General features: G+C 49.2%; 1 protein-coding gene across 2 annotated transcripts in view; it reads left to right on the top strand.

Moving 5' to 3' along the window:
• The window catches only part of LOC119384145 (adenylate cyclase type 3), a 778406-nt gene that overhangs the window by 395152 nt on the left and 361192 nt on the right, over positions 1 to 22062 (top strand). For both annotated transcript variants that reach the window (XM_037652438.2, XM_037652439.2), the window contains exon 11: positions 8269 to 8347. In XM_037652438.2, coding sequence (XP_037508366.1) covers positions 8269 to 8347 — 79 coding nt within the window. The remainder of the gene's footprint in view (positions 1 to 8268; positions 8348 to 22062) is intronic.

The following is a 22062-nucleotide window of genomic DNA, read 5'->3' as shown; positions in this document are numbered from 1 at the left end:
GCCGGCTCGACTGTAGCGGTGACCGATTTGCGCCTGGCATAGCGTCGCCGGCTTGGCGTGACGAAACGCAACGTCCTCGCGCGCGTTCGCGTCGGAAGTCGGAGTATAACAGAGCCTTTAACCAGTGCTGTCGGAGACAGTCTAAAACGTCGCATACACAGCGCGCTATACGTTGCGGACGTTCAGCCTTGCGTACACTAAACTAAAATGGAGCTATATATCTCGGCCATAAAGGTAAGTACACACTGGTGGCGCGGCACTTTCCCGCGCGCCGCTCATAGCACGCCAGACGCCGCTTTTCTCTCCTTCTTCCGTGGAGCGTCAATGTTTTCCTGTCGCCGACCGAATCGATCCCTGTGTGATGAAGAAGAAGTGCACCCTGAAGAGCTAGACACTCGCATCTTCAGCGCTAAGCAGAAAGGGCTCGTCTGAACGTTGTTGTTGTTGGCGCTGGCTAGTGTTAGGCAATTACATCCACTACGGACAGCTAGCGCCACCTATCGCGATGTTGTGGAACTATTAGCAGTTGTGAGAGCGGCCGGAAGGAGGCGACAGAGAGAACCGTCGAGAGTTTGAGGCGGGAAGCCGCGCTCACGAAGAACCAGTCATGTAATCTGTTTGAATCTTTATTAAACCTGTTGTTTTCCGTTCAACCAGTCGTGTCATCATGCGCATCAACCCCTGACATGGCGACGAGGACTTAACAACGAACCTACGGCCGACGTAGAACACAAGGCGAAGCGAGAACGTAACACTCTCTGTGCCTAGGCTTAGCAGCAGCAAGTGCAGCCAGCGACAACGACCAGCATGGCAACCGACCACACCGAAGTGAAAAACTTCACGCTGATCGCGGACGAAGCGGCTTTCGGCACGAGCGAGCTGAAGCTCACAACGCCTCAAGGTATTTTCGAAGACAGCATCTCTCCAACTCGCTTGACACGCACGGACGCCATCGAAAACCGAACTACGCCGAACGAAAACGCAAACGGAACAACGGAGCTCGCGATGCTCAACACTACGTTGCAGATGATGGCGCGACTTCTCGAAAGGCAGTTGGGAACACCGCCAGGCACATCGAACGACAACGTCACCAGTGCTCCGCTACAGATCACAGCAACGCCAGATCTAACGGGAACGCTGCCGACCTATTCCGGAACTGAATCCGACAACTTCGCTCAGTGGAAAATTGCCGTAGAATCAATGCGCGAGCGTTGCGCATGGACTGAAGCAGCAACAATGAACGCAGGAATCTCGAGACTTCGGGGCCGCGCAGCCGCTTGGCACCAAACTACTGGCCACCGGTACGCCGACTGGACATCATGGGTGACGGCATTAAAAACTGAATTTGACAAACCTCTCTTGTTCTGCCAGTGGGTCGCCTACGTCGACACAAGAGCTCAACGAGAGAACGAAACTATGACAGACTATATGTACGCACGCCTTCAACGCATCAGACGTGCCTCGTATAAACTGTCCGACGACGATGTGGTCGACTGGCTCATACAGGGAGTACGGTCAACAAGCGTAAAACCAATGTTAGCAGCTTTTCACGACCTGCGACGTGGAACGATAAGCGAGTTCCTGCATTACGCGCGACAACTGGATCGGCGAGATGTTGGAATCGACGAAAAAAAGCCTCCGGCAGTCAGCAAAACTTCAAAGCCGAGCGAGAGAAATGCAGCTGAATCAACGACCACAACGGCACCAAAGTACGCACGCTTACCGGCCGACACGTGTGCGCGTTGCAAAAGGAAAGGACACAGAGCGATAGACTGCCGTGATCCAGACACACGCACGGAAGATGAAAAAGCAGCAGCAGCGCGACGTCGCCAAGCGAAAAGCTCACCACAAGGCATCAATAGGGTCGCCATCGCAGAGACAAGTAGGCGAAGGATAATACTACTACAAGCCAGTGTAAACGACATCACGTCACAGGCACTTTGGGACACAGGCTCTGCAGTAACGCTCATTGACGAGCAGTTCGCACGAAAGCACAATTTCGAGGTTGCTACAGACGTGGACTGTGTATTGGGGGGTCCATTTGGCAACTCGTGCAGACCAACCGGTGTGACTCAAGCGAGGATCACTATTGGTGATGCTTGTGCTACAGTAGAAGCTAAAGTGATCAAGAACCTTCCATACGAAGTCATGGTAGGCCTTGACTGGAGACAAGCCATTCCGTTTGACTATATTGAACGCTACGATAACGGCATTCACACTATCGAGTACATACCGAAACTGAAAAAGAATGTGCTCACATCAACAAGCACTGACTCGGACACACAACCGTCTCTGTCAAACTTCGTGACAGAACAGCGCACGGACAACCTCGCAAAGAATGAAAACATCAAGTACTCGAAAGAAATGTCCATCCAACCAGAAGTCAACTCAACGGACGTCATCGAAGTGTGTGGAGCCATTGATGCGAAGAGAACAGTGACACATGAAGTGCCCTCACCACCATCAGCAGAAGAAATCGCCCAGTTGATTCAACATAAACCTGTTCCCGAAGACTTCACGGAGAGTCAAACGAAAATGTTGAAAGCGTCTCTTCTGAACAACATTAATGTCTTCACCCACCCTAACAATGACTTGGGTCTGTGCACACACGTCGAACATGCAATCAAACTCACCGACCAAACGCCGGTCAGGATGCAACCCTACAGCACAAGTGATGCCAACAGGAGATTCATCCGGGAAGAAACGCAAGAGTGGATCAGAAGAGGTATCGTCCGCCCTTCAAAGTCTGCGCATGCCTCCCCGGTAATTGTTGTTGACCAACCACACCACGAGACTACACCGAAACGATTGTGTGTGGACTATCGATTTTTGAACGCAAAGACGGTCAAGCGAGCCTACCCGATGCCAAAAGTCGACACACTCATTCGGAAAGTGGCCGGATCACGATATCTGCAAAGTTGGATGTCAAGAAAGCCTTCTTAAACATACCACTACGTGAAGAAGACATTTCTAAAGCTGCTTTCGTGACAGAACATGGACACTTCGAACCACTACGAATGCTCTTTGGCCTATGCACAGCACCCGCAACAATGCACAGTGTCATGAATGAAGGTCTTCGAGAACTCATCGACAGTGATCATGTGATCGTCTACATCGATGATGTGTGCATCTTCACTGACACCATTGAGGAACACATTGAAGTGCTTGACAAGGTACTGAAGGCTCTTCATGACTTGGGACTGCGTGTCGTATACAGCAAGTGTATGTTTGCAGAAAAGCAGATACCATTCCTTGGATTTCTGATATCACAAGAAGGAGTGACGATCGATCTACAACGCATTACAGCGATAAAGAACTACACCGTGCCGAAAACAAAAAGCGAAGTGAGATCATTCCTTGGACTAGCATCACATTACCGCAAGTATATAACGGACTTTCCAAAAATTGCTCGACCACTGACACTTCTCACGAAAAAAGATGCCATCGTTCAGTGGACGCCTGAATGTCAAGATGCCATGGACACGCTGAAGGAACGACTGACGAAGCCACCTATCTTGGCAACGTTCAACCCAAACCTGCCGACACAAGTACATGTCGACGCCTTCCACACAGCGCTCGGAGCAGTCCTTACTCAGACACACGGTGACACCACACGGGTTGTGGAATATGCAAGCAAAAAGGTCTCCGACAGTGACAGCCACAAGCATTCGACAGAACTTGAGGCAATCGCAGCTCACTGGGCCATAACGGAACGTTTCCACTGTTACCTGCAAAGACTAGAACATTTCGAGCTCATCACGGACAAATGGGCTGTCACGCATAATATGTCAAAAATGAATCCCAACAGGCGATTTGCACGCATGGTCTTAGACCTGTCCACATACCATTTCACCGTGCGTCACACATCTGGCAAGACAAATACCGTGGCAGACGCGCTATCAAGAATGGTGAACGCAGTGTTTGTGCTGAAGGCAAACGATTCACGTCTGTGTGAAGCCCAGCACAAAGATGCAAAACTGGTCACTATTATCAAAGACATCGAAGCTGCCACTGAAACGGGAAACCAAAGCAAAGCTGGCAAAAGCTACCAAATCGTTAATGGCATGCTTATGCACAGTATAACCCAACATGGGAAGACAATACAACGTGTTGTTGTGCCCAAATCCCTACAATCTGCTCTAATACAAAGTCACCACGATCATGCAGGTCACGGAGACGCCCTGCGAACGAAGTCCAAGCTATCCAAACGTTACTACTGGCAGAATATGGACCAGGACATTGCACAGTATGTGAGAGAGTGCCACGTGTGTCAGCAGCACAACCACGCAACTGGTGTACAACCAGGAACTCTCAACCCAAGGGAGGTGCCTCAAACACCCTTCCACACAGTGGCCATCGACCATGTGGGGCCAATCAACACAGCTCACGAGAACAAGTATGTCATAACAGCTGTAGACGCAGCAACGAGGTTCATTGTCACATGGGCAGTGCCGAGCAAGTCTGCATCACATGTGATCCAATTCATTGAAGAAGAGATTGTCACAAAATTCGGAGTTCCAAGAACCATAATCAGTGACAACGACAGTGCGTTCACGTCGAAGACAACAAATGACTATCTACAACATCATCACATCAAACACACGTTCACAGTGCCATATGCACCATGGACGAACGGACTTGTTGAGAGCGCCAACGGTCGAATTCTCCCACCTTCACGCAAGAATGTTGATGGAGACGTCGACCACTGGAGTGAATACCTTGCCAAAACCACCTTCGAAGTCAACACACAGTTCCACGCTGGACTCAAGATTTCACCACTCGAACTGTTGTTTAATTATACACCTCGAAGAATAATTGACAACCAGCTACAGGTAGACATCCACGAGCCCCAAGACATCGACATGGTCCGGCAAGAAGCGTTTGACAACATAACAGCCTGCCTAAATGGTATGAAAACCAAACATGATCGAAAGCATCCGCCAGCACCCTATGAAGTAGGTGATCAAGTCTGGTACGAGACATCATCCAAAGCCGGGAAGTTTGATCCTTGGTATGACGGACCATACACGATTACTGACCGCAACAAGGAAACTTTCACGATTACCAGAACGAAGAACAATCGTATAGAAACAAGGTTGGCCAGCGCAGCGCAGTTAAAGTGCTTCCACGAGAAAACACAAGACACAACTCCGCAACTGCAAGATGACCCTGCGCAAGCCTCTCAAGCACCGTTAGCTACAGATTACCGGCGCAGACTGAGAAAACCACCACGTTGGCTTGAAGATTTCGTCACGGATTAGTAATGCGAGGACGCATTATTTAGGAGTCCGGGTGTGTTAGGCAATTACATCCACTACGGACAGCTAGCGCCACCTATCGCGATGTTGTGGAACTATTAGCAGTTGTGAGAGCGGCCGGAAGGAGGCGACAGAGAGAACCGTCGAGAGTTCGAGGCGGGAAGCCGCGCTCACGAAGAACCAGTCATGTAATCTGAATCTTTATTAAACCTGTTGTTTTCCGTTCAACCAGTCGTGTCATCATGCGCATCAACCCCTGACACTAGGCCTACTGTTATATACCATCTGACATTACAGTTGCTCTTGTCGAGGCCGTGTCTCAGCTCTTTATTATAATTGGTGGAGGTTGCTAGGTGTCCAAGAGATCCTGGAGTTGCGCAGCCGGACTCTACTTGCCGCCATGACCACCGAATCCAACACAAGCCCGCCGCTTCCTGCTCCCCAGGCCACCGCATGCTCCGGCGCGGTCCGTCAGCGGGACCCTCCAATATTCAGCGGCACTGATGACCACAACGTCGACGACTGGCTATTTACCTATGAACTCGTGAGTGTCCTTAACAAATGGGACGACACCATGAAACTGGCCACCGTCAGCATTTACCTAACCGGCATTGCTCACTTGTGGTTTCGGAACCACCAAACCGACGTTCCGACCTGAGCAGCGTTCAAGATTAAGTTCAGCTAAGTCATCGGCCGTCCTGCTGTTCGCTACCAATCTGTTACTGTTGCTATTACTACCAATCTGACGGCCGCAAATGGCTACTTGTCATACCTAGGCAACTCCGCGATAGCATATGTGCTGCTTTCAATGCCGATCCACAGTGCGCACACGCTGGTCTGTTTAAAACCTACGTCAGACTACGTCTTCGGTTTTATTGGCGCGGCATGTACACGTTTGTGCAAAAGTACATTCCATCTTGCAGAGAATGCCAACGCCGCAAGTCCGATCATTGCCACTCTTCTGGACCAATACAGCCGTTGCCGTGCCAAATGCGACCATTTGACCGGGTTGGAATAGACGTTTACGGTCCTCTGCCATACACATCTGCCGAAAATCGCTGGGTTATTGTGGCGATAGACCACTTCACGAGATATGCAGAAAGGGCCGTTCTGGCAGCCGCGACAAACTTGACGTTGCGTCTTTCCTGCTTCAACGCTTTGTTCTACGTCATGGTGCTCCTCGTGGACTCCTGAGCGATCGAGGCCGCGTCTTTCTCGCGGATGTAATTGAAGAACTTCTCGCTGAATGCCATTTGATTCACCGCTGTACTACCGCATATCACCCGCAAACAAACGGCTTCACCGAACGCTTCAACCGAACTCTTGGCGACATGCTTTCTATGTATGTCGCCTCTAACCACACGAACCGGGACCTTATTGTTCCCTACGTAACGTACGCCTACAATACGGCACCCCAGGCGACGACAGGCTTTTCTCCCTTCTTTTTACTCTATGGCCGAGAACCATCGTCTCCGATCGACACCATATTTCCCTACCGACCCGATTCATCTGAGGACACACCACTTTCCGAAGCTGCTCGCTATGTAGAAGAATGTCGGGAACTAGCTCGCTCCCTTACAACTGAAGAACAGGGGCTACAGAAATCTCGACATGACGACGAACGGCCCCCCAACCAGTTTTCGCCCAACTCTCTTGTTTGGCTGTGGGTGCCTCCCACATCTGTGCAAGGTATCTCCTCGAAGTTTGTCAGCAGGTACCATGGACCCTACCGCGTCCTACAGCAAACTTCTCCCGTCAACTACCTCATCGAACCCCTCACGCCCACTGCGGACCTGCGTCGCCGAGGCCGCGAAACTGTTCACGTGGATCGCCTCAAACCATACCACGAACCCCTTGTTCTTACGACACCTTAGTACACCTAACTGGTTCCGTCTTCAGCGAGGGGGAAAGATGTGATGAAGAAGAAGTGCACCCTGAAGAGCTATACAGTCGGATCGTCAGCGCTAAGCAGAAACTGCTCGTGCTGAACGTTGTTGCTGTTCGCGCTGGCTAGGCCTACTGTTATATACCGTCTGATATTACAGTTTCTCTTGTCGAGGCCGTGTCTCAGCTCTTTAATACACCTGACCTATTTCCGCCGCGGCCTTCGGCTAATGCGCAAGCAAATCACCAACGCCTGCAGTTTCTCCTCTTCCTCCTCACATGGCGGTAGTCATAGCGACCGGACATCGTTCTCCTTTCTCCCGCTTCCCTCTCCGTCTGTCGGGAAGAAGCCCGCAGTGAGATTTCCACTCTTCTCACGTGACTCTCGCGCCGGCAATGTGGAGAGCGTGGCGCAGCTCGCCGAGCGGAGACGCTGACGGGCGCGACGCCGCCGCGGCATGGTTTCGGCCAGTGTGCACGTACATTAACGCGTGTGGTACACATTGCCTCTCTCGCCCTGCGCGTCTCCTTTGCCCCAGCACTGTCGCCGCCATCTTCCATTTCTTGCCAGCGCATCATCACTGCCCCAGCGCTGTCACCACTCTCTCTCTCTCTCACTCTCTTTGTTTTACCCGTCTAAATTCGTGTCTACGCGCCGTACTCGCGATACTGACGCAGGCCGCTCAGTGGGCCCCCGGCCTTGGGAAGGCATGCGACACATGCGGCGGCTAGAGGTGAACAGCCTGGCTGTCAAAGAAAAATGAGCGCATTTAACGTGTAGCAAGACCAAGAAGGCCACAGGACAAGCACATATTGTAACAAGGCGGAGAAGGCCACAGGACAAGCGCACATGCTACGGTCCTGGTACGCGGTAGTTCGCGCTAATTTTTCTGCGTCAAGAATTATTAATTCGCACAACAGCTTTTTTTGTAAGCTTAGCTGCAATATATTCTCTAAAGAAAATGCTTCCGTTAAAATAAAGCAATCAGAAAGACAGAAGGCCGAGGTAGTTGGCTGAATCTGTGCGGTAGTCTGAACCTCTGCGGTGTGGTAGTCGTGTGGATGATAGCTGAATCTGTGCATCTGGTCCTGTACTTTCATGACGTTGCATTCCTATGATGTGCAGGTGTCTGCTAAGCCATGCTGCCGTGCAGCTCATCTACCTTGTTGCGATAGGCTTGGCGCTGGCAGTCATCTCAAGACAGGTAAGTGCCCACTCGTCGAAACAGTTTGCGATATGTTTCCTGAATTTGTAATTGAAGTTACGCTCAGAAAAGACGGAGACCACGTAAATGCTGAGGTACTACCCATATTGACCTACTTGACACACGGATAAACCAGGCAGACCCTATTACAGAACCAAGCGCTTCTGGGTACCAGCGTCCACGGTCATGCCTGATTATAGACCCAGTGTCGCGCTGCATACTGGGGTGATACAGCGACGCTTGATGGGAGGCGCTGGATAGTGGACCGCGAAACGGATAGAGCATTGAAACCGTGGTGCCCACATGTGATACATAAATATATGAGTAAAGAAAGCGATATAAACAGCACGTATGCATGGGCCACAATAAAAAAAAAAATTGGCCGCGTATCTGCATGCTTTCATGAAAATGTCTTCGAAAGACGATAGAGGAGGCGCTGCGTGAGATTATGAACGCCATCTGGCATTACATCGGGAAACGTGAGCTTCTGCAGAACCCAGGGCCACTGCTAGGTGGCAGCGCCATATCGTAGGCAGAGGGCTTTTTCGTGCATAGCGTCGTATTTTCAGCGCAGCCTAAGAAACGCTATGGTCTTTAGAATTACGTGTCTATGTATTTTCTATTAAAGGAACACACCACCTAATACTTACGTATTGATGTTGCCCCTCAGATATGCGTGATATTTGCTTATTCATCGACAATGTTCACAAGTATGAACGCAGCTACCAATTCAAGATGGCTGGGCGTTCAGCAAGTGCTTAAACTTTGGCCACGTGGCTGAATCCTGTGACAGACAGACAGAAAGACAGGCAGACAGACCAAATTTTCTGCGTTGTATCCAGGAGTCTATCGTCTTTAAAAAGCCGTATAGAAAAAAAATTTGCAGTGGCTTAGCTCGGCTATGCCAGGATATACGTAGCAATACCAAAGGTTCAGCGGATTATTCTTAGCTTTCCAAATTGTCTAGGATTATTAGCCTTCTTCTGTTCATTCTTCGTACGCTGAACCGCTAATTTCCAGGCAACTACTTCGGGATCCGATGAGACAAGCTTCTCGGCTCTTCTGCGCCGTCGAGCAGCATTTGCGCTCTCGTTCTCCATGGCGCGTTACCCACCTGCAAACGCCACTCAGAGGCGCTATCAAGCGGCCCCAGCGCAGTGTCAGACAGCGACTGCACAGCGAAGGCGAATAGTTGCGCGCGCGCGCGCCACTGTGTCTATGGCTACGACGTCACTCCTCTCGAATGCGGCGCAGACAAGCAGCGGCGAGCCGCGCGCGGCGGTGGCGGAGTCTGCGTGCGCGCCGGCGCCAGCGTGTCTGCCGCGCCTACGACGCCACTCCTCCCGAACACGCAGACAGGCAGCGGCGAGCTGCGCGCGGCGGTGTCGGGGAGCGCGTGAGATGCCAGCTCCGGCGACCCAGCTGTGTGGCATCACTGATCCTCGCGCATGCGCAGCACGGCTCATAACCCTCCGCGCGAAATCGGCTCCGGCTAGGCAAGTGTAGCTAACGCTACAGAAGATCTGGAGGCGACCCTTATTGTTCCATAGGTGTCTGGTAGTTGCACTCGCCCGTCGGCGTTCAGGTGCCCTGGTGTATTGATTAGAGGCCAAGGGCGAGGAGGCAACGTTTGTAGAACTACTTCAGTTTGAAAACTCGGCTGTGTTGCACGGCTCCGCCGCAAGCGGAGGCGCCGAGTGGAGGGCGCTGTAGTCGCGTCAGGCTTCAGCGAGGGGCGCCGGTGCGGCCGCTTCGACGGCTGCTACTGTATCGGCGCGCCGGATAAGATGCTTGACTGCGTTGTATTGACGAACAGAGATTCCGGATTTTGTAATACGGAGGAAAAGAGACACGTATTACGCGTCCACAATGCCGACGTGTTTTGTGCCGGGCTCCACAGCGGCATTAGCACGAAGAAATGACCGCGGCACTCATGGGCTCACCATGATCAGACGGGCTGCCAGACAAATCGCAAGTTAATGAACGAACGTGCTGTAGAAGCTCTGCTTGCTGGACCAGTTCTTCACACTAAACTTGAGAAAACCCCCGAAAGCAGACGCAAAAATTAAGTTGGGCTAATTGGATGTTTTATCATTTTCTTCTTTGTACTCTGCTGAGAGCATGGGGCATGTGTTGGCTGTTTTGGTTGTTTGAGGCGAGTGTGGTTTTCAAGCATATGTCAGTTGTAAGTCCAGCGTGGTGTTGTGATTCCTTCCTTCGTGTGTGTGTCTTTTTTCGTTGGTTTTCTCAAGTATCAATAATAATGAGCAATGCATGATAGCCAGGATCGAAATGGCTAGTTTTTCCTCAAACATCTTGAGATGTTGGCGTGTAATTATCGTAAATACTGAAGTAAGCCGCAAACATTTACATTAAGCATGTGATTTATGCTCATTTTTCGACTTGCACTATTGTGCTCTATGTACCACGTACTTATCACTTTCATTAACTGAATTTATATGATAGTTTTCAGCTAATTCCGACGCACCGACTTCGGGAAAGCCGCTGTTGACAACAGGGGCTTGGTCAGAAGTTTAGTTCCCGGGAGAGGGGAGTGGGGTAGGCGCGTATCAATATTGACCGCACCCCTGGCTACGGCACCAATTTACAGTCAAGGTACATGGGAGTAATAATTGCGGGAAATGTTTATTCATTGGTTTATGGGGTTTAAAGTTCCAAAGCTACACAGGCTATATTAGAGGCACCGTAGTGGAGGGCTTCCGATAATTTATTTAGACAACCTGGGCTTGCTTAACGGGCACTGGAATAGCACAGTACACAGGCACATAGCATTTTGCCTCTATAGAAATCCGACGCCCGCGACCAGGATCGAACCTGCGTCTTTTGGGTCAGCAGCCGAACAGCTTTAACCACCACAAGCATAGCCAGAATTGTTTTTCGGAAGGAGGGGGGTTCAATTATGCTTTACGTATGTTTGTTCGTGTGTATATACCCAAGCAAAACGGTAAAATTTCGGGGGTCTAAACTGTCCCTCTCCCCCGGCTACGCCAGTGTTAACCACTGTTATCGCGGCGACTTCATTGAAAGGAAAGACGAAAAACTCATCATAGGGCAGGTAGCGCAAAAAATACGGGGACACAAGAAAGCAACATAAACACCAAACGAGCGCTAAACGCGGTGTTTATGTTGCTTTCTTGTGTCCCCGCATTTTTTGTGCTACCTGCTCTATGATCAATTCTTACAAACTCCCCCAGATTTCCGTTCTCGTAAGGTGAAAAACTGTAGGTCATAAGGAAGAACGTGCTTTACGGTACAGTTAAGCGTACTATGATAAGGGAACAAATACCTAAGTTAGCTGAAAGAGTGTCGTTTCAAAACAGTAAAAATGTAATTAGGTTGGAACATAACGCTGCAATTTTAATGTTTAGTGTTTTAAAGAGAATAAGATTGTTTAAAATTAAGGAAGAACAGTAACTGCACTAAAATTTCAAAAGCATTTTTATGAAGGTTTAAATTATACGCAACATTCGGCACTTAAGTGCGAATTATGTCGTTTGAGCTGAGGCCAGAGTCGTACACGTTAAAGCCATATTTTGATTTCAGCTAGTCGCGGCCGGTTTCATCGTAGTTCATATCGAGCGCGACTGGCTCCTTTCCGCAACTTGCACGAGGGAGTCACTCATGACCGAAAGATTTGATGCTGGTCACGCTTTATCGCGGTGAAATTTCATCGTGTGACACATCAATTACTATCTGTATCATGTGCTTGCGAGACTGCAAATCTACAAGCGCGGTGGCTTGTAGAATTTCGGTGGCTTATTACGGTGGCTACTACATTAGGGTGGCTACTGTATTGCTTTCATCATCATCATCATCATCAGCCTGTCTACGCCCACTGCAGGGCAAAGGCCTCTCCCATGTTCCGCCAATCAACCCGGTCCTGTGCTTTCTGTTGCCACGTTAACCTACAAACTTCTTAATCTCATCTACCCACCTAATTTTCTGTCTTCCCCTCACGCGTTTACCCTCTCTTGGAATCCAGTCAGTTACCCTTAATGACCACCGGTTATCCTGCCGACGTGCTACGTGCCCGGCCCATATCCATTTCTTCTTCTTAATTTCAACTATGATATCCTTAACCCCCGTTTGTTCCCTGACCCACTCTGCTCTCTTCCTGTCTCTTAAGGTACACCTATCATTTTCCTTTCCATCGCTCGCTGCGTCGTCCTCAATTTAAGTTGAAAACTCTTTGTAAGTCTCCAGGTTTCTGCTCCGTAGGTAAGTACCGGTAAGATGCAGCTGTTATAGACCTTCCTCTTGAGAGATAGTGGTAGACTACCATTCATGATTTGATAATGCTTGCCGAATGAGCACCATCCCATCCTTATTCTTCTAGTTATTTCACTCTCATGGTTCGGCTCCGCGGTTACTACCTGTCCTATGTAGACGTACTCCTTTACAACTTCCAGAGTCTCGCCACCTATCGCAAAGCGCTGTTCTCTGCCAAGATTGTTCCACATTACTTTAGTTTTATGCATATTAATTTTCAGACCTACTCTTCTACTTTCCGTATCCAGTTCAGTAATCATGAGCTGTAATTCGTCTCCCGTGTTACTCATCAATGCAATGTCATCAGCGAATCGCAGGTTACTGAGATACTCTCCATTAACTCTTATCCCTAATTCTTCCCAATCTAGGGCCCTGAAAACCTCCTGTAAACACGCGGTGAATAGCATTGGAGAGATCGTGTCTCCCTGTCGTACGCCCTTCTTTATTGGGATTCTGTCACTTTCTTTACGAAGGACTATAGTGGCTGTGGATGCGCTGTAGATTTTTCCATTATGTTTATATAGGCTTCGTCGATGCCTTGATTCCGCAGTGCCTGCATGACTGCTGATGTCTCCACCGAATCAAATGCCTTCTCGTAATCTATGAAGGCTATGTATAGGGGTTGGTTGTATTCCGCGCATTTCTCTATCACCTGATTGATAGTATGAATGTGGTCTATTGTTGAGAAGCCTGTACGAAATCCTGCCTGGTCCCTTGGTTGATTAAACTCTAATGTCGTATTAATTCTGTTAGCAATTACTTTTGTGAATAGCTTGTAGACAACGGACAGTAAGCTGATGGGCCTGTAATTTTTCAGGTCCTTGACGTCCCCTTTCTTATGGATCAAGATGATGTTGGCATTCTTCCAAGATTCTGGTATCCTCCCTGTCGAGAGACACTTCGTATACAGGGTGGCCAGTTTCTCTAACATAATCTCTCCACCGTCTTTCAACAGGTCTGATGTTACCTGATCCTCACCAGCGGCTTTGCCTCTTTGCATTCCCTTTAGGGCTTTCTTTACTTCTCCTGTTAATACTGGTGGGATGTCAGATTCCTCTGGGATATTACTGCTTCTTACGTTATCATCCTGACTGTCTCGGCTGCTGTACAGATCTCTGTAGAACTCTTCCGCTACCTCAACTATTCTATCCATATTGGTTGTGACCTTGCCATCCTTGTCCCTTAATGCTGTATTGCTTTGTGTTGACATAAATAACGACAATGTACAGCGGCGTTTCCAGGTATTCTTGCCGTTCCTTGGGCATTGCACATAAGGAGTAATCGGAATTATGCAATCGAAAACGAAATTATGCAATCGTAGGTATTTGTTTCCAAATACCTACGAGAACATTAGGCTCTTCTGGTAGCCGGGCAAAAAGGTTTCTGGTAGCCAGGCAAAAAGGTTGTGAAGTATTTTAATATTGCACTTAGCCAGTGAGCAACGCTAATGTCTGTATCAATGAACCTGAGAGCAGCAGCGACGGCCGTGCTCACGGTGCTTACTGTCATTCGCGTAACACAGTACACGTGCAGACCCACTCTCAAGTATTGTTGCGGCAATCGTGCTATTTAACACGATTACCTAAACGGAAAAATAAGTCGTTTTCGCAACTGTGTTGATAAGCAATTCAATATTTGCGCTGACAATAGCAGCTGTCCGCCGCCTTCACTCGCGCTTCGTCGTCTGCTACGTAGAGCCTGTTGCAGTAGCGCCACCTGTACCGGAAGTCGGTTGCGCGCCGCTTTCAGAGTACGGCGGAGGCGGGGAGTCTGGTAACTGAAACAAGTTCTATAAACGTTGAGTGAGCCCACTACACCTATTCTAGTTTACTGTGCCACGGCGCACCCAGTAGAGCAACTGGTCACGTAAGCAGGCAAATCGACGTTGTCGTAGAAGTAGGAGCATCACGCGCACGGACGTCCTTTCCATGGCTACGGTGAACTGAAGCAGAGGTATGGGCTCACCGCGAGGCAGCGATGAGTGGGAATGGATTGTTGGGCGAGTTAGTACTTCATATTGAAAAAAAGCGCAAAAAAGAATGGGGAAGCTTTCGCTAAGTCGCGCAAGGCTTGAACCACAGTGAAGTCGTCGTCGTCGCGCCTTCGCAGTCATGTCTTCGGCTAACCGTGCTGGGTTGTATCTGCCTCGTCACTTTCATTCTCGATTAGCAGCACGCCGCTCTACTCGGTAAGCGGCTTCTTCCTCGGCAGTGCGTATTTTCCTGCCGCCCCATGGCTAGAAGTGGTGTGCCGCCACCAGTGCACAGGCTAAGGTAAATGTAACTGGTAGCGAAGCTTCCATAGAAGCCCATGCGTTCAGAAAATGGCGGCTCATCAGCTAGCTCTCATGTGGCTTAGCGCCATTTGTGTGAGGAGGGAAGACTTCGGGCGGAACAAAAATAAAGTGGATGTGACGCAATATCCGGAAAATGACTTCACCTATTTAGGTGAAGTCATTTTGTTGGCACTAGCCCAAAATTTGATCTAAAAATTGTTTTCGTTGGCCCCTGATCGCTAAGGGCTCACGCTAAAGCGAGCCGGCGAGTCCTTCACGAGTGCGCTTCAAGTCAACGCCAGCTAAACTAATATCGACTCTTGAGTAGACAGTGGTGCTTAGTGTACTGCCGTTTAATTCGCCTTGGTCTTACTAGGAAACTATTCTTGGAACTTTTATTCGGCGTTCGTGGCATCTTTCGCAGAAGGATTAAAGCCAGCAGCAACGCACCTATTATATGTGAAGCGTTGCTTATATGCTTCGTACATACGCATGTTCTTTGAAGTGCACATTGCTTGTGTGCTTCAGTTCGAACAAGAAATGGCGCCTAGTCACGCCAATATTATGACATTTCGGTTTTCTTCGATGGTCAAAATAACAGAATTTTATTAGGCTCTACACAATGAGCACCAAGTGTGGCAATTAGTACAAGTAAGAGTCGCAGTTTCACCGCAAGGGCGAAGCAATGAACGCGACAGCAACAAATTATAGTCTTATACGAAGTGAGGCTGGCAGCTAACTCTTTTGTATCCGATCTCGCGTAACTACAAAACGCTGGTGTAAGAGAATACGGCCGCTCCAGGGAGAGATACTCTTTCCGCATAGTCACTTCGTGTTGAGAGTGCAGCACGTGGACGGGGTAGACGAGCCGCCAGCTGATGGCTCCTGAGATAACGTGCGCGCCAGCGATCGCGCCCGCGCTCTTACAATCAAAGTTCAAAGTTGCTGCTCGATGGACCCCCCCCCCCCTCGCGTCTTTTCATGCTCGCTCAAAATGGACAGGGCGTTTCCTGTCTCCTTCGGCGGCAGGCCTACCGAGCGGGGTAATGTTATCGTATGAGCCCTCCGAGCGACGGTAATGGGCCGGCTCGTTGACCTCTGCTTCGGCCGCGTTCGTCGCCCCCGCTCGCGAGCTTTTACCCGCAGCAAAACATACGATGCGCAGGGGGATCTTATCAATTTGGACTTTATACGGGGCATGACGGCCACGGCGATGGCAAAAACCCGTCGAGACTTTCCATATAATTGCTATGGCATAAAAGTGCGTGGGCACTACGTGAAATATGTCTTGCCTTGTGTGTCCGATAAATCACCGTTACATGTAACGCATACGGGCATGCAAATTGTAGCACCATAGATAACTTAGCCATCTGCTGACCGATAACAGAAGAAATAGTACGCCCTGCGTGGTCACGAGGGAAACCGAGACGCAGGATTACTGAATAATGAAAATACAGCGAGAAAGTACTCCCAACCGTTGCCCCGGTTTTTCATCTACAAGACATGGGTTGCCAGGCGTGTGTTGATCGTGCATCCTTGAACAGTACATCGTTTACACGGGTACCAAGGCAAGCTGTCGGCGTTAAATGTTATCCCCATCGCGCCATTGCCCGTTGGACACCGTACTCAACACGTTCACCGACGATGAGACGCACCTCACAACTCCACCCACAGCAAAAGTTAAATTCTCACCACGAAAATACAGAGGGCGCATGCAACTGCAGAACACCCAGACAAGTGAGGGGGCTTGTCGTCGCAGGCGTCGCAAAAGAAATTTACGAGCGCGCCTTTCAACGCACCGCAGGGGCTGCACTGAACAATAGTGGCATGGCCTTTCTTCAGAGGGCGGTGAGAACCAGGGTTGGGCAAACATACTTCGAAATCGCTCGCATACTACGTGAAGGCAGTATGCGAGGGATTATTGGTCAGCTGCCAGCTTGTAAAAAGATCACGTGTTACGTGACGTCAACTGCCAGAAAAAGTGTTCCACACTCGCCGCCATGGCTGCGATCGGCGCTGACTAACACTCCTAGGTTTAAATGCACATATATACCCCCTGTCTCCTAAGGTTACACCTATCATTTTCCTTTGCATCGCTCGCTGCGTCGTCCTCAATTTAAGTTGAACCCTGTTTGTAAGTCTCCAGGTTTCTGTTCCGTAGGTAAGTACCGGTAAGATGCAGCTGTTATATACCTTCCTCTTGAGGGATAGTGGTAGACTACCATTCATGATTTGACAATGCTCGCCGAATCAGCCCCATCCCATCCTTATTCTTCTAGTTATTTCACTCTCATGATTCGGCTCCGCGGTTACTACCTCTCCTAAGTAGACGTACTCCTTTACAACCTTCCAGTGTCTCGCCACCTATCGCAAAGCGCTGTTTTCTGTCACGATTGTTCCACATTACTTTAGTTTTATGCATATTAATTTTGAGACCTACTCTTCTACTTTCCGTATTCAGTTCAGTAATCATGAGCTATTCGTCTCCCGCGTTACTCATCAATGCGATGTCATCAGCGAATCGCAGGTTACTCAGATACTCTCCGTTAACTCTTATTCCTAATTTTTCCCAATCCAGGGCCCTGAAAACCTCCTGTAAACACGCGGTGAATAGCATTGGAGAGATCGTGTCTCCCTGCCGTACGCCCTTCTTTATTGGGATTCTGTCGCTTTCTTTATGGAGGACAATACTGGCTCTGGATCCGTTGTAGATTTCTTCCATTATGTTTAGATATGCTTCGTCGATGCCCTGATTCCGCAGTGCCTGCATGACTGCTGATGTCTCCACCGAATAAAATGCCTTCTCTTTATCTATGAAAGCTATGTATAGGGGTTGGTTGTATTCCGCGCATTTCTCTATCACCTGATTGATAGTATGAATATGGTCTATTGTTGAGAAGCCTGTACGAAATCCGGCCTCGTGCTTTGGATGATTGAAATCTAATGTCATAATATTTCTGTTAGCAATTACTTTTGTAAATAGCTTGTAGAAAACGGACAGTAAGCTGATGGGCCTGTAATGCAGAATGGGTCAGGGAACAAGCAGGGTTTAAGGATATCATAGTTGAAATTAAGAAGAAATGGATATGGGCCGGGCACGTAGCACGTCGGCAGGATTACCGGTGGTCATTAGGGGTAACTGACTGGATTCCAAGAGATGGCAAACGCGTGAGTGGGAGACAGAAAATTAGGGGGTAGATGAGAATAATTTTGTAGGTATAACATGGTAGCAGAAAGCACAGGACCGGGTTGATTGGCGGAACATGGGAGAGGCCTTTGCCCTGGAGTGGGTGTAGACAGGCTGATGATGATATATCCCAAAATGTGGACGGGAGGATGACCGCCGCCGTAGTTCAGTGGTAGAGCATCGATCACGTTATTCGAAGCTCGCAGGTTCGGTCCTTGCCGGCGGCAAGTTATCTTTTAGATGTGAAGCATCTTGTGGCGGAGTTCAATCCGGTGGTGGTGGTGTGCGGCGTGACCACCCTTACTGCGCACTCACCCTCGCCCAAGCCCCTCTCCATTTGCCTCTCCACTTTGCCTCTTCCCACCCCTCTCCGCTTTCTCCTCTCCCCACCCCCTCTCCAATCTTCTTCCGAAACGCAGGCTAGACATGCGGAAATTCTCCTGCGCAACGCCGCAATGAGCACCAGCGCATGCGCGTCCCCTCCCCCTCTCTCTCCTCTCCTACGCTGCCGCCCTCTCGTTCGCCTGTCGACCGCGTTCCCCGCTCGCCCTGCCAGAATTAATGACCAGGTTAGAGGGAAGACAAAAAGCGCGTAGCGTTCCTCTTCGCGTTCCACGACGCGAGGTCGGTAGCATGCCCAACGAACGCCAACAGAATGCGATCGTGCAAGTGCTCCGGCTTCGCATCGTCTCATGGTCCCCTTTTTCGTCCACCTTACTTTCTTCACCTTTATATCCTAATTACTGCAAATAACATCTCCTATATTTTCCTTGGCATTATGGTCTGTTCTCATAATATTGTGTCTAAGGAAGAAAAACGAGCCCTTGAAAAGTCACCTCCTTTCCTTCATTCATAGCGAGGGTCTCGTTCTGGCAGACTTGGTGTCTTCAGGTAGTATGCGAGGGATTATTGGCTAGCTCTTAAACAGATCACGTGTTGCATGACGCCAACCGGCAGAAAAAGAGCGTTCGACACTCGCCGCCATGGCTGCGATTGGCGCTGTCGAACACTTCTAGGCTTCCATGCACAGATATACTCCAAAAATTGGACGGGAGGATGACTGCCGCCCTAGCTCAGTGGTAGAGCATCAGACGCGTTATTCGAAGGTCGCAGGTTCGGTTCCTGCTGGCGGCAAGTTATCTTTTCGTCCACTTTACTCTCTTCACCTTTATGTCATAATTACTGCAAATAACATCTCATATACGTTCCTTGGCCTTATTGTCTCGTCTGACACAGATGTCTTCTGCGTATATTGAAACCTTAATGGTAGTTGGCAAGTAGTCAGCAAGCCCAATAAGTGCGAGGTTGAATAGGGTCGGGCTGAGAACTCCGTCTTGAGGAGCGCCCCTGGAGGTATAGCGTCGTGTAGTCGGGCTATCGTCTGTTAAAGGGGCCCTCCAACACTTTTTTTGAAGCACCTGCATCGCTGCCGACCGCATCAACGCGTAGTGGCGCTCGCAAAAACTATTGCGGGCGGAAATGACGAAGTTGAGCGCTGGCCTATGATTGCATAAGTGTAACGTTAGAAGTAATAACGGCGTTGCATCATAAAATGGGTTATTTTTGGATTTAGTTTTCTTTAGCATGCTGTTTTCACTGAACACCAACTAGACGAACGATCTTAGACTTTTTCACCTTTAAAACTGCAGCGCCCGACAAAGAATGCGACGACCGCCACGGCGCTGGAGGAAACGCGCTGGGGACGCTCTAGGCGCCGTTGTTTGAAGAAACTTAAGGGAAAAATATCTAAGAGCGTTGATATAGACGCCGTCGCAACAAGAAAGATGACTAAAACTACAAAACATGACAGAGGCGTTCGCGATCTGCCTCGTTTCGCACGTGCAGTACTCTCTTCATGCACCACATTGTTTGTTCCTATCGCAACGGCGTCATCATTACGTTGGAAATAACGGGCAACATTGTATGCAAGCTTCCCGTACGTAGGATCTTTCAGTTCACTTCATTGGGGCGCCATCAGACGTCACAGGGCAAGTGAAACGGGGTCAGGTGACCTCGCGAAAATCAAGTTGAGCGTAGGTCTCCATTTTATTGTATTTTTACTGTTCAAGGCCGAATAACTTCGGACTGCGTGCCCCTATCGCTACCGTTCTTGCTGCACTAATCTCTTCAGCCTTCAGTCTACGCAACCCGCAAGTACAAATTGTAAAACAATTTGGTCTGAAAAAGTATTAGAGGGTCCCTTTAACACATAATCACCTTGCAGCCAGGTAACTTGCCATCCATAAAAAAATTCGACCACCAATGCCAACCGCCGCAACTGCATCGAGAATGGCCTCATGTTACGTTATCGTATGCACCTTTCACCATGTGTCTGGACTTCGGCAGTTACGCGTCCTCAGATACGTGTGCGGCTTCAAAGAGGAGCGAATTTGACAGCTAGCTACTTGTGTAAACAAGGTCTCAGCATATCACCAGAATAATGCGCAGTAGTGGCATTCACTCGGAAACTAATCAAACCGTATGTCATCTCAATCAACGCGCGGCCCGTTCCTTATGCCAGAACTCACGGGTTTCTTGGCCTAATCATTATAAGGGACCTCTGTTGGAGCCCGCACGTGGCCTACCCGAAGCAGCACCTGACAGCAATTTCCCAGTTATTCAAGTTCTTGGAAGGTAAGGCTTGGGGGATGTCAGCAGACGTAACGCTGCAAGTCTACAGAGCGCTCTTTCTCGGTTTTCTTAGATATAGCCTGCCCGTGCTGCAACATTTGCAAGACTAATATTCGTGTTCTGCAGGCAGTACAAGCTCAAGTACTCGGAGCGTGCTTTGGTTTGCCCAGATGTAGGTCAACAGAGGCAACTATTGCGATTGCTCGTGACCATCCAATGCAAACTCACATTACGGTGGAAGTCCTGAGACATTTTGCACGTGCTCCCCGCCATCACCTTGCAGCACTGCCTTCAGAGAGGCGCCAAGCATCATTCTCTAGAACTATCGTCAAGTACAACGTCAAACTTCTCTCGGGCTTCACCACTGCATCTAAACCACCTATGCCCCCTTGGTATTTTGTTCGACCCACAGTTCTACTCAGTGTACCAGGGATCCGGAAAAAATCTGAGCTGTCGTCACCTGCGCATAAACTGTCTCTGCTTCTTCTGCACGAGAAGTATGCGGAAAGTGCATATATACATACATATATATATATATATATATATATATATATATATATATATATATATATATATATATATATATATATATATATATATATATATATATATATATATATATATATATATATATATAGAGAGAGAGAGAGAGAGAGAGAGAGAGGGAGAGAGAGATGGTTCCAAAACATCCAATGTTCGTCCGGTGCGGTAGTTGTTCCAGCAAGAGCTATTACCATCAGCTTTAGGACTGTCCACTCCACGACGTCGACAGCTGCGGGACTAGCTGCTATCCGCGCTGCACTTTGTTTAGTCAACCGGGAACCACCTCAACATTTGTGTATCTTCATAGACTCAAAGGGAGCCCTACAATCTGTGCTATCTGTTCTGCGTCGTGGGCCATACAAACAGCTCGTATTTGAAATTCGACATATTCTCCATACTTCACATGGGAAAGGGCACCACGTGACGTTTCAGCGGCTGCCAAGTCACTGCGGCATCATAGGGAACGAACACACCGATAATGCCGCTCGGGCAGCTCTTGAAAGCACACAGGAAGATACGATCTCACTTTCAAGGTCTGAAGCTGCCAGCAGTCTTCGAGGGCTTACACAGGAGATCACGCTCGATCTGTGTTGCCCACCAAGCAGCCGAACCAACCGGGCCAATCGTCAACGCCACCTGTCCTGTTTGATGCATCTCTGTATGCCAACTAGACTACGCCGAAGAGAGGCCACACTGCTTTATCGCTTATGGCTAGGAGTGGCATTTATGAAATCCTATTGCTTTCGGATTGGAATGGCCGACAACGCTCTTTGCGATGCCTGTCGTTGC

The sequence above is a fragment of the Rhipicephalus sanguineus genome, chromosome 2 (assembly GCF_013339695.2).
Source record: "Rhipicephalus sanguineus isolate Rsan-2018 chromosome 2, BIME_Rsan_1.4, whole genome shotgun sequence".
Lineage (NCBI taxonomy): Eukaryota > Metazoa > Arthropoda > Arachnida > Ixodida > Ixodidae > Rhipicephalus > Rhipicephalus sanguineus.
Note: the sequence above shows the minus strand (reverse complement) of the source record. Positions and strands in the feature narration are given on the sequence as shown.